We start from the raw sequence: 18,154 nt of genomic DNA on the forward strand, positions 1-18,154 counted from the left end.
GAAGAAGCAGGTTATCACTGGATCTCCATTGGCACAAAGAATGTTCATGAACATCATGCTCATGAATTAAGGTGTCTCAACCAAATCAGAGACTAGAGACCAAAACAAATCACAAATTACAACTTTTATAAAATTCTCTATTTAAAATGATGGGATAAGAGGATATATCATTCTTCCCATTCAATAATTGTCACAGTAACTGACGAGAGCGGATGTACAAGATCAATGAATGAAGCACCAAAAATCATTTTTTTCGAGAAGAACAAGATGTAATGCCTCTGGAAATTTACGAAACTGGTCAATCATGTAGCAAGGCTGTAATGCCTCTTTGAAAGAGAAGAACAACGAGAACTGGGAGTAGTCAATCTCATCCTCAAATGGTATGGGAGTTCAATCTGGCCACTGACAATGACAGGAACACAGTGACTAACAATGGCATCAAAAAGTAGACAAGATGATGGTGTATCTCCGGCTGGATGCAAACAAAACTTTGATGATCGCATCCCTTGTGATGATTGTTGTATCAGCAGTGGATGAAGCAATACAATAATCAATGATCTTAGCACGATAGGGGAAAAAGTTAAGAAAAACAAATCACTTTATAAGGAAAGATAGTAACTTATACGAAAAAAGGACGTTTCAGGGTCTGTGCACCCTCAAAATACAGCTGTAATTACAAAGGGCATATACCAATGTTTCTCATGAGGGAGGAAAATCTAAAACTATTACTCGTTCACCAAAGAGACTTTCTTAGCATTAGTGAATGTATTATCAATTATGCATCTTACCGGTTGAAAATGGAAAATGAATGCCATTTTGGGAAAAAACCATTTTGTACAAAAAAAAATGCTAATTATATCGTATCTCAACATTCAACTTCTAAGTCAAATTGCATAAGAAAATATAATATCAAAACTAGAGTATAGCCACAATAAGTGTAAGCCCCAGATAATTTATGCGATTAATTAACTAATTATTTATCGGTTTAATAGCGATAAGCACTATTAAACTGAAGTTGACATGTTAATTGTACCTTGTGTGTTTATATAAATGAGTGTATTATTATTAATAATATCATTTTCTAAACAGATAAAGAAAAGAAAAGAAAAATTGAAAGTTTAGAAGAAAAATATATATAGTCACGTAAGTGACAAAGCTAATAAAAAGAGAGAAGAGAAGAATCACGTAAGTAATTTTGCCAGGAAAGTTTAATATATATATTTTTATATACTTATTAACACTTCTACACTTGATCACTTAAATTTGCTAAAAGTGATCTTAATTTATATCATAGAGTCCCTAATAATTTTTAGGATAATGATTCATCTTCCTAATATTTTTTTTCTATAGCTCTATGAGTTAAATCCTACACTATCCGGTTAAAACTAACACTTTACTTTATCCTATAAGTCTAACCATTCTGATTCCAACTTTGTTTTAGTATTCATTTACCATTCTTTTGTCAGAATTCTCGTGGCCTTTGGGGGAGTACCACGTGCCCAACTCCCCACTCAAATCTTGACACAACACACACTACAACCCATGACTACTCGACACCTAGACCAAGGACAACCGTTCACCCTCTCATAAACCTCTAATTAAGAAAAAGAAACTGGACAGATCCTGCTTATTTGCATGTTTCTAACATGGCACCTCATGCTTTGTTGCATGATATATATTAATATCCTTCCAGCTCTTGCTTGCTGCATGTGGGACGTGGCACCCATTGGCTCAATTGCTTCACACTTAAGCTTTGGACTCGAGGCCTATATATATGGAAGCAATCAAATAACTTTGCATATGAAGAAAACACTGAGAGGTTACAGAGAAGCTTTAGCACTCACATAAATCACAATATATTGTATTGAGTTAGTTTTAGTGAAAATTCTTGAGTGTTTGTCTTGAGTGTGAGGACATTCTTGAAGTTTTGGGGAGCAGAAGCTAGGATCTTGAAGCTTAGCATTTTCGGAAGCAATTAATTTTCTAAGGTAAGGGTAACTCAGTATAGAGTGTCTTTGAGTCTTGTCTGCTTTAATCGCACTGCCTGCGTTTGAGATGAAGATGTTTATATTGATTGACATTTGATTATGATTATTGTGCTGAACTGGGAAAATGTTTTCTGGAGGCTTCGGCCGAGTGAACTTATTGAGACGTGCGTCTCCGTTTTCTGAGAGGCTTCGGCCGTTTACTGGTTTCTGTCATTACTGCTTTCTATGTTGTTATCGATCTGATGTAGTATGCTTGTTGAAATTATGAATAACATGTGGTTATTCTGACTTGACCCTTGGTTCGGGAATATTTACTGACTTGGCATATAGGGCTTAAGTTCAGTGGCAATCAGGAGGTGTGTCCTATGATTGTCCCGTCTTGTGTGACGTTTAAGTGGCGATCAGGAGGTGTGTCCTATAATTGTCCTGTCTTGTGTGACGTTAAGTGGCGATCAGGAGGTGTGTCCTATGATTGTCCCGTCATGTATGACGCTATAAGTGGCGATGAGGAGGTGTGTCCTATCATTGTCCCGTCTTGCGAGACGTTATTGATCGATCCATTTTTGTAGCGGCATATAGTTGCATTATAGGGAACTAACATCTGATCCTATGTTGTTGAATTAAACTGTGAGTTTAATTACCATGTTTTGTAATTAAATTGCAAAAGCATGCTTTTCTCTTTTTATGTGAAGTATTTGCATGGAGTTAACCCTTTCTGTTTGTTACTTGTTGTTTGGGCGCTTAACGCTATTAGGCGGTGAAGAGTCTTCTGGCGATGCTTAGCCATGTACGAGATGGAGGAGAGATAGTAAGCGGAAGAGTAGAGACGGAAGAAGTTGTTTAGTTTTCTCTTAGTAGGTTATGCTTTGAGTCTTCTTCATCTTCTGAAAACTCTGTTATTAAAACCTTATTTTCGCCACTGTCTAAGTATGCGTACTTATTTTGAACCCTGCTTATGATATTGTAAATGACTATTACTGTACGTCGGGAATGGGTTGTTTAATTAAGGTTAGGTTATGTTCCAAACCTATGGTTGAAGTGTTTATTAAACAAGTGACAGGTGTATTCGCTTTAGCGACAATGTGTTTAGTCCTTAAAAAAAAAGTACCCTTGTGTTTAGGATTGCAAGATAGTCCTTATACTTGTCAGGTTACTAATGTGATTCCTCAGTTGAGAAATTGGGGCGTTACAATAAGTTATCCAAAATACCTTATCCTTTTTTAAAGAAATCATTTTCCTTTGACCAACAATGAAGAAGAAAGATGAGAGAGAAAGATAAGAGAGAGGCTCCTCTAGGGTTTGGGAATTTTCAAACTTTTAGATTTGGCTGTCACAGTTGACCCGGTGGTTTTTTCACGTGCTTATTAAGAAATGCAATTAATTTTCTTAATTTTAAGATAATTATTATTTGTTTTCCTATTTTACCCTCTAAAATGTGTTTTATCTTTTCTAATTTTTTGCTCCAACAAGGGCACTATTAGGAAAAATATCCTTTAATGCTCATTTGAAATGCTAAGTGGACAGATATAAGAACAATTTTTTTTTCAAAATGGATAGTTAACAAGGAACAAAGGCAGTAGTGAATTCTTGACATAAAACCTCATGTTCCTCCGTAATTTGATTGCTAGAGTTCACCAAGAAATAATTCGATATATTCACATTTATTTTTTATGTCTATTTTCTTGTTATTTGTCTCCTTTTTTTTTTGAACAGTAGAAAGTTTAATGAAATGGTAACATTCCCTTTGATACTCAAGGCTACTCAATGGATTTAGTTATTATTCCGCTTGATTTTCTCTCTTGCTCATATAACATAGTCAACTTAGTAAGTCATTTAGATTCAATATGTACTTTTTTTTTAAGTGATTCAATTTGTACTTATAACTAGGTTTTTGGCTCACCAAATATATAAGGAGGAGCCTACAATGCATAATCTATGTTCACTTTTTTACTTGAATAATACTTTTAAATTTCTTTGCTCAATCAACAAGGTCTTAGGTTTATTCATTCAGGAACAATTTATAAATAATGATATTGATTAATTAGGGTGGAGTCAAGTTAAGCAAAGCTCCGAGGATAGGTGGATATGGTGGGTGTCTCCGGAGTAATCTTGGGAAATGGCTTTCGGGATGATTGTCACATTCTTCATATGGAGCTTTTGGCCATTTTTCATGGTTTGTCCTTGGCCTGGAATCGGGGTGCTCGCGTGGTGGAGTACCGATCTGATTCCTTGGATGCAGTTAACCTTGTGAGGTTTATACCTACTTTGAGACATGCTTATGCTTCTCTGGTGTGGGACATCAAGGATTTGATGAGTCGATCTTGGCACGTTGTTTTGAATCATACCCTGAGAGAGGGTAATGCATGTGCGGACTTCTTGACGAAGCATGGTGCGGGTCAAGACGAGGCTTTTGTTGTGATTGATAACCCTCTTGATGGATGTTGACGGATGCCATGGACGTCTCCTCTGTGAGACCTTAGTTTTTTCTTTTTCTTCGAAACTGTACAAAAAAAAAAAAATTAAGCAAAGCCAACTCTAAGATCACAAATGTTCACGCCGGGAAAAATTAGGCTCACCATACCTTTACACTTTTTTTTTTAAATGCATATCTTAACACATTAAACATAGCATATTTTCATTACATTTACTCGTATTTGTCTCATTTTGACCTTTTCCTATTACACCATGATACACTGCCTTACATGAAAACTCGCATATAGCAGTTTTATAATAATTAATCCGTTGGCCTAAGATTTATGCCAATGAAATCATTATAAGTAAAACTTTAAAAAACATATGAATGCAATTTAAGGAAATTAATTAGATTCTTAAAATCAATGCTAATTTGATATGATTATTAATGAATAGCCAAATTTGTTTCAACAAACATACTGGTTGATAATTTTGTTCATTCTTAATAGCTACACAGTGATATACATATATAATTTTGGCATGATTTTTTTTTTATCTTATGTAGTTTCTAGAAATGAATTTTTTTTTTGAAACTCTAGAAGTGAAATTAAATACACGCGTAATCTGTTTATTTGTTCATAAATCCTCACCATAATGTATTATCTATGATGAGTGTTTCATATTCATAATATTATTTAAAATTTTCCAAATAAGCAGGGTGGTTTATTTTGTTGCCAAGAGAAGCTTTAATTCCAAATTATGAAAGTTGCCAAGAAAATGTTGGCATTTAAAAGAGACCCGGTAGATGCAGGTTACTCTGTGAGGTGAAGCCTCCCAGAGACCAATGAAAGCATCTTGTAAGGAGTTTGGGAATGATGGGGGAGAAGCAGGAGGAGAAATTCCTATGTGGGACTGTGGAACCCCCTTATATGATGCACATGAATTGGTCTCACTTGCTTATACAATTGAGAGGCATATGATGGTGTGGCCTCATCTTCATGATGGTTCAAAGCCCAATCCCAAGATCATCACCACCACCCAATTTTATGATCCAGAGGAAGCAAGCTCACCCAAAACAAGTGTCACCAAAGGTTCTTCCGTGGTAAGTAGCTTGAATGAATTTTTCATGAGGATTCGGAAGATGAAGATTCGTCAAAGGATGAAAAAGAAGCACAAGAAAATGAAAGCTTGTTTTATGATGGATCGAATTGCGTATTAATGTAGACACTCATCAATGGAACAAGCTGATGAGAATCTTTGTTGCCTTCATTCTTCAAATATTGCTTACCCTAAAATCTCTATATGTTGTGGTTGAGACTTTTGTTCACATTTGAAATTATATAATAAAGAGATAATAATATATATTTGAGCAATTAAGATTATTATTGTGCTTTTCACTTTTTTTATATTATTTTTCAGGAGATTGTTCTCATGTTTCATGTTTTTTTACGTCTTTTATCTTACCAAAAAGAGTGATTATACGTGTACATACTCATTTAGTGACCGTTTTAACCAAGACAAATATAGTGGCGATTTAAACCGCTGCTAAATCATACATCAATTAGATATCACTAAAATATTCATGTACTAGAAACACTTTTCTTATCTTCTAGGAGTTGTATCTCTCCTAGTAAGCAAACTATTAGGTATATCTATCCATACGTTTTTTTTTCTTTTTCAAGTTTTATTCATTTCATCTCATTAATCTTCAATGTATTTCATTTTAACCAACTTTTTTTATTTACATCTGTTTTCTTTTTCTTTCACAATATTCATATATCTCTATTGGATGCGGTGACATGAGGGCGAAGATATATTTTTCCTTTTTTTATTCAAATTATCCCTAGGGTTTAGGTTTTATACATTACTCAAATTTTTCTTGCTCTACGGGCTCTGTTGCTGTTTCTTTTCCTACGGTTTTTGTATTCTTTTTCTTGTATTTCTTTTTCTTTGTATTGGATTGGAGTACTCATTGTACTTCTATTCAATATATATTTATCATGGCTTATAAAAAAAAGGGGATCACACAAAAAATACTTTTGGCTACACTTTGTGTTATGTCTTCTTTGTATTGCTATCGATGACCTTGGTATTTATATTAATCTTGGGTAGTATATTTGGGCCCAACATCATGAGCTGAATTTGCATTTTAATCCACTTTTATAGCGTAGGCCAAAAAAAATTCCACCTCCATGGCTCCATAGTATGTTACATTTGGCTAGAGCATTTGAACTTTCTCCACTGAAAAATAATATATATTCTTAAACAAGCATGCTTGTTATTGAAGTAGGTTAGTTTATTTCAGCAGCTAAACATTATAAAAAATTGATTTCTTTCATGGAAGAAGCAACCTTTGAAATTGAGATGAACATATAAGTGATGATGCATCATATCATGTATACATATTGACACTAACTACGATTTAGAAAAAAATGAAATATCCGCTTATATTTTATTAAAAGAACCAATTAGTTTGCTCGAGGTGTAATACTTGGATTAATTCAGCAAATCTTCAATGAGACTTTGTCTTCCTCTAAAACATTGATCAGAAAATAAGGGCGGCGCCTAGTTCAGTTACTATTTCCTACCTAAATTACAAAAATGCCCATTTTTTCTTTTCTACTTCCTTTCTTCTCCTTTTCTCTCTCAACCTTTCCACTCCACCCACCCCAGCAATTCACTCATGTCATTGAGGAAAACAACCCAATAATTCAAAGTTTCTCCATGACCATCTTCATCTTCCCTCTGTCTTTTCTTTGCTGCCATTTCTGCTTGCTTTTTCTGGGTGAAGAAGAAAAAAACGATGATGATGGGTATTTTGGGGTAGTAATTTCTGGGTTTGAAAAAGTTTGAAGGTTGAAGACAAAGAACGAGAGAGTAAGAAACTGAAATAGGGTTGCGTTTTGCTCCGAGATCTGACTTCACCTCTTTAACTCAGTTGGAGCTCTTTCCTCCTCCTCCAACCCCAAGAGTGAGAAATTGAAATGGGGTTGTGTTCCTAGATCTGAATTTGGAATGTTGAAAGAGGTGAAATCGAAAGGAGAAACCCCATTGAAGCTTGATTTTTGGTTTGCTTGCTTTGTAGCTAATTTCAGTTTTGGCCACACTTCTCTTCCTGTTTCAGTTTTGAAGTATTGAGATGCCTTGAAACATTCGAAATTTAACGCAAGATCTGTGATTGAATTTCTCATGCATCCATTAAAATCATCACAGCAAGATCTGGCATTTTGCCTCTTCTTCTACTTCAATTTCTTCTTTCCCTTCCTCAAGATTGCATCGTTTTGGCAGCAAGGGACAGGGAGGTGGATGTGGGAAGGACCGAAGGAGAAGGGGTGGGATGCGGAGGAGGGTGGTGGGGAGGGAGGGAAAAGGGGGTGGGGAGGGAGAAGGGCAGGGTGGTGAGGGTGGGTCTGCACTCTGCAGATTGCAGAACGTGAAACTCATGGGAGGAGGTGGGGGTGGGTTGAGAAAGGAGGGTGTTTTAATAAATTGAAATATATTTTAGAAATGAATTATTTTAAAGCTTATCATCTGGACCGTTAAAATTTGTAAATATCAAATCCAAGGGTGTAAATTCAACTGACTCACGGTGGGTCACTTAGCGCTAGGCAAAACCGAAAATAAGAAGCAATATATATTCATGACATTATTAACTGGAGGGGTAAAATGGAGAGAACATGCTGTGAACTAACATTTGTGGAAACATGATGAAATGGACAAGAGAGCACAAAATCACTTCTAAACTATAAGCTACAAGTTCTAGCTTTTCTCTACGATATCCTTAGATTTTGACACAACTTGAACCAAACACCCCTACAATTGTGTTGTCAATTGTCATTAATCATTTACGTGAGATTTTAATTTTGAGTAAAGTGGGTGTGGTGTGAAGGTGGAATCCCAAAATTCAATAAAAGTCAAAGATGTGCCAGTGATGATAAATAAAAGCAAGCAATGAGATGATGAAAGAGTGGGGACCCCATCTATACCATTGATGTGGGGCATAACCAATGGCCCCCTATATCACGTTTCAGTGTGACTGCAATGCAATGCAAGTACATGAGATGGGAGATGCTTCTTTCTTTCTTTCCACGTCACATGAAAAAGAAGAACAATTCGTTGTGTTTTCTAACGCTCACTCTTCACAATTCACATGACAATGAATCCAATCCATGACGTCCGTACCAAAGTTCAAAAGCAAAGAAAACAACAACGCGTACCAACATAAAGTATAAAACAAGTAACCAACCCTAAATATGCATTTGCATTATTTTGACTTCAATAAGGGAATTTTTTGTCCAATGTCACATTAATAAGATGTTCACATGCATGGTATGGGCCTTGATTTCTCATTTTTATTTCACTTGTTGCATCATCAATGAATGAAAAGGAGTAAAGTTAATTACCATTTATGCACAACTAGTAAACTTGAGCTCCTTAAGTATATAGTTCATGATTTAATTTCCCAACAATGTATGTGAAAATTGATTTATTAAGAAATGTCTACCCACTAAATATGCGAGAATCTCAACTTTATTTATCTCATAACTGCCGACTCTGAGATAATTTGACGTGACCTTAAAAAATGAGTAAGTTAATTGGGTTGGTAATGAATTGAGAAAGTTACATACTGAGAGAACTGACAACTGAGAAGAGAAGAAAAGAGGACTCAGAACAGAACAACAAGGTACTCCCTCACATCACTTTAATTAATCTTTACCTTCCAATCCAACCTTCTAATGTCCATTCCCAACGCAGAAATTAGAATCCCTCCAACGACGTCGTTTGAAATTGGTATTTTGGACACAATTATTTGGTCCTTCTCCTTGTTCCTGGTACTACAACCTCGGAAAACGCAAAACGGTACTCTTTTCTTTTCTCTCTCCTCTGGATAAAGTTGAGATTTCTCTACACTACAATTTCAGGGGTTTAATCTAATCTTTTCTACCCAATTTCTAAGAGGAAAATTTGTCCCCACCGTGATTCTCAACCACCCATTGTTTATTTCCATTTTTGGCGTTTGGATTCTCAGAAAATTTACTAACAAAACCCAAAGCATCAGCATCAGCATCAGCATCAGCATCAGCATCAGCAGCTGAAAAAGATAAAGCAATAAAGAGGTCTCTTTCTCTTCATTTTGCTTAACGACTTCTTCTTCCCCAGCTCAGCTCAGCTCCACCTTCGACCTTTCCCTTTCGACCGTTGTCGTTTCCGAGAAACCAAGCGTTTCACTTTAGGGAGGGAGGGAGGGACGGACACGCTTCTTCTTTTTTGCTTTTTCTTCCTATCATGTGCTTCCATCGAGGTTTCTTCTTTGCTTCTGAGTGGTGATGGTGTTTCATTAACCCTGTTCCCTCTCTGTTTCTCACTTGCTAATGGAGGATTCGGCTAAGGTGCGGTTGGTGCGGTGCCCCAAGTGTGAAAATCTCCTTCCTGAGCTCGCTGATTACTCTGTTTATCAATGTGGTGGTTGCGGTGCTGTTCTTCGAGGTACCCCTTTCTTCTTCTTCTTCTTCCTGTTGCTTTTGATAAGCTTCAGAATTTTTTGGTGTGTGTTGAATTAAATTAAGATATTTTTATTAGGTACAAGAATTATTAGTAAAAAAATTGCATTTCCATTTGTAGCATTCATTATTAATTAATAGATATTTTTTCCCCAATCATGTAATTCATCCATTTCAATCAATTTTTTAATTGCTTCTTACTCAATCAATCCAAAGTGATCTGCTTGTAACAAAGTATAGTGACTGAAGAACAAAACATGGACTTGGGTTGGGTAATTTGTAGTTTATGATCATTGTTGCCATTTCCTTTTGATTTGCAGCGAAACATAAAGGTTATGTGAGTGGTAGCTTGTCAGATGAGGGTAAGGTCGGAGGAGATTCTTGCAGATCAGAAGGTTCATTGGTGAAAGGCTTAGTTGATCCTGGTGATACTTCAGGTGTTGTTGATGCAAACTCGAGCAGCAGTGGTCCCTCGAAGGATGATAATCCAAGTGATATGTATAAAGCAGATAACAGACAGGAGAGGATTCTGAATCAATTGGAAGATGCTGATGAGAATGGGGATTTTGAGAATGATGTTGATATCAACAGAGACAGTGATAGAAGGGGTAAAGCAGTAGGAAGAGAACATGAGGAGGCCAAGACTCAAATTGGTCATGAAAATGGGTCCAAATTCTCTGGCAGAAATTCTAATTGGCAAAATGGAGAGACAAGTGAGATGGAGAGGTTTTGGAGAAAGCAACGAGCTGATATGGAAAGTGTGAGATTTTCCACCATGAATTTGCATGACGAGGGACCTTCAAATGGCTATTCCGGTTGTTCTAGCAACTATATGGATCCGTGGTGGAACAATAAAGAAACAAATGGTGCGAACAAGGTTCAGCATCTTGAGCAAGATCGAGCTGAGCTTCTAAGGAAACTGGATGAGTTAAAGGACCAGCTCGGTAAGTCTTCTGAAGTGGTGAAAAACCCAAAAGAAAAGGTTCTTCCTGATGAAAGGGTGGTTCCTCCAGATCCTCATCCTTACGGTGGTCCTGATCCTTGGTTTTCTGATGGGTTGAACAGGACTTCAAGGCAATTTTTCAGAACTGATAAACATATGGCAGGTCCCCCTCATTTCAATTATCATCATGATCCATACCTTTATACAAGTGGTCATGAAATGCCTATGCCCAACTTCCATCCTTCAGTGCATAATCCGAATCAATATGGGGATCCTTTTGCATCCCAAACGCTGAGGAGAGGTCCACATCAGCTGCCCCATCAGTTCCCGCAATCCATGCATCCGTACTTTCCGGGAAGGTATGTTGATGCTAATCTGGATTCATACGAACCATATGCACATAATGCGATGCCTCACCCGCCTTCTTGCTCTTGTTTCCATTGCTATGACAACAAACGAAGGGGTACAGTACCGATGCCGCCTGCTTCTTTCATTAACAGCAGATTTCCCGATACCTCCAATGATCCTATGTTGTATCATCGTGAAATGCCAGGGGCATTTGGTCCACATGTTCATAATTCTAGAACTTCCATTCCTCCTGTGCATTTTCATGAAAAACAATTACATACAAGATGGCCTAGTGACTTCAACTCTGACATTGGCGGTGTTGTTCGAAGCCGTCCTCGGAATGTAATGGTAGCTACTAGCAGCCGACGTTGTCGTCCTGTGGTTGGTGGTTCGCCTTTCATCACATGTCCTACTTGCTTTGAGTCGCTGCAACTGCCTAAAAAAGCAATTGTTATGGGGAAAAATCATCAGCAGAAAGTGCAATGTGGGGCTTGTTCTTCTGAAATAAGCTTTGCTCTCATCAGTAAGAAGCTGGTTATTTCTCCTCATTCAGAAACGGAAAGAGTTCCCCCGAGAGGTGATGATAGCTCTAATGAGGTTTTGAGTGGCCATGTGTCACATTCCCGGGGTCATGTGAACAGGAGTGGTGCTAACTTCTCATCTGATGATTATTCTGGCTATGATTTTCTCTCAATAGATAAAGAACCTCTTTCACTGGTTGCTATGAACTCTGACAAGTCCCATGAGATGCAGAACTTCCATTCATCTCCCAGTACCTCTGAAGATGAAAATAGTCCAGAAGTGATGATTGCTTCAAGGGAGGTTACTAAGTCCATTCTTCATCCAACTAAAGACTCTGTATCTCCTCCTGCTGGTTCACCTCTGCAAGAGTATTTTGATTACAATAGTAATAGTCATGCAGTAAATCGGTTTGGAAAAGGCAACCGAAGTAGTCGCTCAGAGCAAGAGAAGGCAAAACTGGACAAGATTACATCACGCCAAAATTCTTTGAAAGAGGCAGCGCTTGCAACTGAGATGGATGTCCATGATTATTCTAACACTGGAGTCTCCCAGGATTCTAGAGATGCTAGCCAAGATAACGGCCATGCCAAATCCAACAAAGGGGGTGAATCATTTTTTGCTAGCATTATCAAGAAAAGCTTCCGAGATTTCTCCCGATCTAACCAGACAGATGGCCGTGGAAAAATTGATGTTACTGTAAATGGGCAGCCCTTATCAGACCGTGCGATTAAGAAAGCTGAAAAGCTAGCTGGACCAATCCAGCCTGGAAATTATTGGTTAGTATGCTTTAAAGTCAACTGTAACCTTTCATACCATTTTTTTCATGTGCTATTGTTAGATTGAGATATACCAAAGGACACCAATAAACTCTTTGTTGTATTTAATGGGCTCAATTTAATTCCAATCATCTGCCATATGTTCACTGAGAAAAAAAAATTGCCTTTTCATGTTTTAGATGCAGAAACATTTTTCAGGTGTTATGCCTCAATTTTGAAAAAAATTATAAATTTATGTCAATTACTTGTATATTGTTCTCATGGATTTTCCTTTACACAGGTATGATATTCGAGCTGGATTTTGGGGTGTCATGGGTGGGCCTTGTCTTGGAATAATTCCAGTAAGTTCCATTATTCTAGCTCAGTCTGTTGGTAGTTGGTTGTATGCTTATAGACACAGTTGAATCATAACTAAACAAGATGATTTCTATTGCAGCCATTTATAGAAGAGTTCAATCACCCCATGCCGGACAAATGTTCTGGTGGGAGTACTGGTGTTTTTGTAAATGGTAGAGAGCTTCACCAAAAAGATTTGGATTTGCTATCTGGAAGAGGACTGCCCTCTGATGGAGATAGATCTTATATCATTGAGATTTCTGGGAGAGTCCTGGACGAAGACACAGGAGAAGAGCTGGACTGCCTAGGCAAACTTGCACCTACGTGAGTGCTGTGTTCTTTTTAATTCTGTTCCTATTCTCTAATAATTCTATATCTCTTTTATTTTAATGAACTTGTGTTTCTATGATCTATGAATTGGAGATAAGAGGGTTTTACTAATTAGTTATTACTAATTTATGAAATACCCATGTCCATCCCCTTTTACCAGCAATTTACATGTCGCTTGTTGCCAATCGTCTTTGGCCCTAGCTCAGGTGGAGATTTTCCATATGCATGTGGTATCTTTTTAATATTTTGACTTGGCATAGATGATTCTAAGGTTAGATAGAAATGTATGTCTTGCAAATCAGTATAGCTTTATCAATGGGACATAGGGTGCATGGTTCTGTAACACGTTTTTGTGTGAAAGAATTTAATTATGTTTTGTCTTAATTCATCACTCTACTATTGGAGTGAAAATGAAGAAAATAAGAGAGAAATGGAGTATTTGGGTGAAAGTGTTCTAGGGAGATAGTCCTGTTGCATTACTGGTGTTTTATCATACAATGTATGTTTATTCTGTTGTCAAGTACTATTTCTATTTAATCAAACATTAGCACGACATAGTTTACTCTTACAACTTTATGGTGCAAAAAGTGTGTTTGAGACCTAGGGCCGAAGATTTCATCTATCTTTACCACAGAATATTTATACTTTATTTTATCTTAAATTGCCTGAACCTAAGACTATGTAGTTACAGCTGTTCTGTTTACTCCATTTTCCACACAGTATTTAACTTTTATGCTATTCAATTGTTGATGTTGCCATTAATTTTTAATAATCTTTTGAGAGTATTCTGTAATCGGCTTGCTTTCCTTACAATTTTACAGAGTGGAGAAAGTGAAGCATGGATTCGGCATGAAAGCGCCTAGAGCAGCTACTTGAGAAGGTGAATTTTCTTCCATCCTCCTGAAGATTGGGAAACATTATTTGGGATCTAATCATGGAGCGAGTCTGAAAATGGCTGCAAGATTACTCAAAAAGTTCTTCCATCGCACAACAAAGTTAAAGTAATTTTGTGCATGGCTTGAATTCAGATTACACATGAAATGCGTTAATTTCTTATTTTAATGTTACAAAAAAACTGCATTAGAAAGTTGTGGTTGGCATCAGGTAGTTTTAGGAAAATTGAAGTGATGTGTAAAAAATTGTAATTTATTCCTTGATCAGTTTGTATTAGTTTATGCATTTCTAAGGATTACTAACGTTGGTTGAAAAATCAATGGTAGAGATTTAATGGTAGAGATCTATAGAACATTATAGGTTATTAGGTAAAAGAACAAATCAACTTGTTAGTGTGGCACAACCATATATATAAGCAGATAGACATAGAAGAACACAGAGTGAGTAGGGTAAAGCTCATATCAAGGTTCCTCTTGCCCACATCTTTTTCCTTTTCCTTTTTAGATATAACGAATTAATGATGAAAAAGATGTGTGAGCTGGCCTTGAGCTCTCAGGGTTCACTTCGAATCCTTGATTTGTGCAAAGCACATACCAGAGGATGGTGAGAGTCAAATTTATGGTGGATAACTTGTTTTACAACAAAGAAATATTGTTATTCAGCTCAAAATTAAATTGAGTGGTCGCAAAAGATATTACAGCTGAAAATGTAATAAATGTGAACCTAGAGGGATCCTGAGGCATGTCTAACATCTTAACTCATCATACTCTGTTGTTTTCTCAATTAAAAGGTAAGGCAAGGTAAGCAACATTTCGCCCCCCCCCCGCCCCCACAATGTAAGCCTTTAACGTTAATTGCAGTTCATCTTATGCGGTTTCCCACAAAAGCTAGATGTAGGTCTTCTTCTAACCGCATGTTTGGAAATTCGTTTGAAAAACACGATGTAGTTAAAATTACGAAGGACGGAAACCAAAACTACCATTTTACACTTAAATATTCTAAGATGGATGCATGTTACGTGACATGGATCCATGAAGAAAGAGGAGCAAGGACTTATTAAAATGAGTTAATGACACATTCTCATCTCATCTCTCTGGCACTGCCAGGTGACTAAAGTAACCACAGCAAGTTTCACTCTTTGCCAAGTTCTCTCTGTCTCTTTTTTTTTTCTTCCATTTTGCCAGCTTTGTTTATCACTATTAGTTTCAGAGAGTCATGTCATAGTTAATGCTATAAAAATTTCCGAATACAAACAGAGCCATAACTACACTAGCTATTACTCACGCAGTACAGAACAAGAGAGATTGTGCAGGAAACACGTACCCCTTTAATTCTATTAATATTAAAATGTTCCAATTCATTTGACTCACTTTGGTTTGTTTTGATAAAGTACTACTATACTCATTCACGTCTTTGTTCCATTTTTAGCACATAAGAGATTTTCTTGGTCTGAGTGACACCACAGAGAGATGGTGAGTGGAATGCGGTGTGATTTGAACCACAGCCATTTCTTCCTCAAGTTTGCAGTGTCATGTCTCTTTCTGGGTCTCGCTTTCCGCCTCCTCTTCACGGGCTCGTTAACCTTGTTATCTGTGCTGCTGCACAATACTCCTCCTCTTGATCAAAATGCAGTAGCAGAGTCTCCCTTGTTTTCTCTTCCCTCTCTGAAACCTCATGATTCTGTTGATTTTCCTGGAAACCACAGCCAAACCTCTCCAAAAGGTAACAGAAATTTTCTATTGTTTGTGGTCTAATAGATAGTTATGTGCAAACATGCATTAACTGCAAAATGTGTTTTGGATATTAAACCTTCAATCCCTTCATGCACTTTTATCATGAAAAGAAATTAGAAGTGTCAAGTGCATGATAATTTCTTTTTAAATGTTTAGATGCAGAAAAATGTGATCGTTTTGTGGGAGATTGGGTGAGGGACCAATCTGGTCCATTGTACACAAATGAGAGCTGCCATATGATTGAAGGTCATCAAAATTGCATGAGAAATGGACGCACTGATTTGGAGTACCTTCACTGGAGGTGGAAGCCAAGGGGCTGTGAATTACCCAAGTTTAGTCCTCAGAAATTTCTTGCTATTATGAGGCATAAATCATTTGCCTTCATTGGTGATTCCATCTCCAGGAACCATGTCCAATCGCTAATTTGTATTCTCTCACAGGTACACTCAGTTTCTTTAGCTATCCAATTGCAAATTTCAGCATGCTTGGCCTTTTGGTTTAGGGTTTATGAGAAAATGGTCAATTTGCAAACCTGATGCTATATAGGTTCAGTTGTGCGCGAGGTCTAGTCTAGGGAGACGCTAATTCCATGGCTCGAATCTGTGGCCGTAAAGTCACATGGCAGCAATCTTTCCGTTGCGCCGAGACTCAAAGATATGATAGGGTACTAGACGAAATAATACTAATCAATAGTGATAGTGTGCTGCAGGTAGAAGCAGCTGATGAGGTGTACCATGATGAGGAATACAGATCAAAGATATGGAAGTTCCCTTCCCACAACTTCACACTCTCAGTGATATGGTCCCCTTTCCTCCTCAAATCAGATATATTTGAGGACATGAATGGAGTTTCCTCCTCAGAAATAAACCTTTATCTTGACATTCTGGACAACAATTGGAACAATCAATACAAGAATTTTGATTATGTTGTGATTGCTGGTGGAAAATGGTTCCTCAAGACAGCAATATACCATGAAAACAACACAGTAACTGGCTGCCATTACTGCCCTGGAAAGAATCTAACAGAGCTAGGATTTGACTATGCGTACCGTAAAGCAATGGAGCTTGTTTTTTATTTCATGGCAACAAACTCTAACCACAAGGCAATAGTTTTTTTCAGAACCAGTACTCCAGATCACTTTGAGAATGGGGCTTGGTTCAGTGGAGGATATTGCAATAGGACAGTGCCCTTCAAAGAGGGTGAAGTAGAAATGAGTTATGTAGATTCTGTCATGAGAGGTATTGAAATTGAAGAGTTTGACAAGGCTGAAAGGTCCCTAGGTTCAAACTTGAGACTCTTGGACACAACTACACTCTCATTGTTGAGACCTGATGGGCATCCGGGGCCATATAGAGAGTTAGATCCATTTGCGAAGGCTAAATTGCAGAATGATTGTCTTCATTGGTGTTTGCCAGGACCAATTGACTCCTGGAATGACATATTAATGCAAATGCTGTGATCATTTATGCATATACACTAATAGCATGTTTACATCAGCTTATTTTTCTCAATCAATTCTGAAGGCCAAAAGCTATTTACAGAAGCTTCTTTCAGATTTGCTTTAGAATGTTTCCTGATGTTTCCCTCTTGATGTGGACTCGCCCCCATATCATGACCGGATATGTTTCAGAAGCCTTAAATGATTGATTTAAACCAAGCTTTATATGGTCTAACATTTTTTTCTTCAAAATGGTTGGTGGACGATTTTTTTCTAGGCCTCAATTACTGGTTCTTTTTTATCCACCAAGATCAATTACATCTCGCACTGGTTTTCTACTTCTTTAGATGTCTATGCATAATTATCCAATACATCTTGCTTTTAACTTATTTAAAAAAAAATCATTTTTCTCCCAAAGCAATCAAAGCTTAATGATTTATCATAGTAAGTTGATAAGTACCTTTTCTAATGGATAATTATCACTTCATTCACTTGTTTTACAAATTCAAATCCAATTATGATCTCTGCCACTAACTGGGAACTTCACAACCCCAATATAAGTTGACATTGCAACTGAATTTAGCATTATCATAGTGGAATTTTTTTCAGATACAGTTCCTCTGCATCATTCATTCATCATTATAACGTGGCAGTTTAGCAAACGTTAGGAAATAAGCCGCCTATTTTTTTTGGTCAATAAGCCGGCTTTAAATGGATCAAAATACTCTTACTAATCTGGGCCAATTCTAGCAATCTCTAACCTGAGGCCCAAAAATGATACACATAGGCCTAAGTGGCTAAATGACTTTGTTGGGTTTTTTTTTATAAAAAAATATTAATTTCTTTTATTAATTTCTGTTCTAATTCCTTCTTCTATAATATTCATGTCATTTGTTCGGCAACTTTTGAATCTAGGAATTAATCTCTTAAAAT

General features: G+C 37.0%; 2 protein-coding genes across 2 annotated transcripts; both read left to right on the forward strand.

The window, feature by feature from the left end:
* The first annotated feature begins 9,079 nt into the window (after nt 1-9,079).
* On the forward strand, nt 9,080-14,366 carry LOC130731381 (uncharacterized). Its single transcript, XM_057583663.1, has 5 exons — nt 9,080-9,887; nt 10,222-12,490; nt 12,771-12,831; nt 12,927-13,150; nt 13,978-14,366. Exons 1-5 carry the CDS (start codon nt 9,773-9,775, stop codon nt 14,030-14,032), a joined length of 2,724 nt encoding a protein of 907 aa, XP_057439646.1. The 5' UTR covers nt 9,080-9,772; the 3' UTR covers nt 14,033-14,366.
* A 568-nt stretch (nt 14,367-14,934) lies between these two features.
* LOC130731382 (protein trichome birefringence-like 26) lies at nt 14,935-17,481 on the forward strand. Its single transcript, XM_057583664.1, has 3 exons — nt 14,935-15,772; nt 15,940-16,223; nt 16,493-17,481. The coding sequence occupies exons 1-3, from the start codon at nt 15,520-15,522 to the stop codon at nt 17,240-17,242; spliced, it is 1,287 nt and encodes a 428-aa protein (XP_057439647.1). The 5' UTR covers nt 14,935-15,519; the 3' UTR covers nt 17,243-17,481.
* The last annotated feature ends 673 nt before the right edge of the window (nt 17,482-18,154 follow it).

Source organism: Lotus japonicus, chromosome 1, assembly GCF_012489685.1.
Source record: "Lotus japonicus ecotype B-129 chromosome 1, LjGifu_v1.2".
NCBI lineage: Eukaryota > Viridiplantae > Streptophyta > Magnoliopsida > Fabales > Fabaceae > Lotus > Lotus japonicus.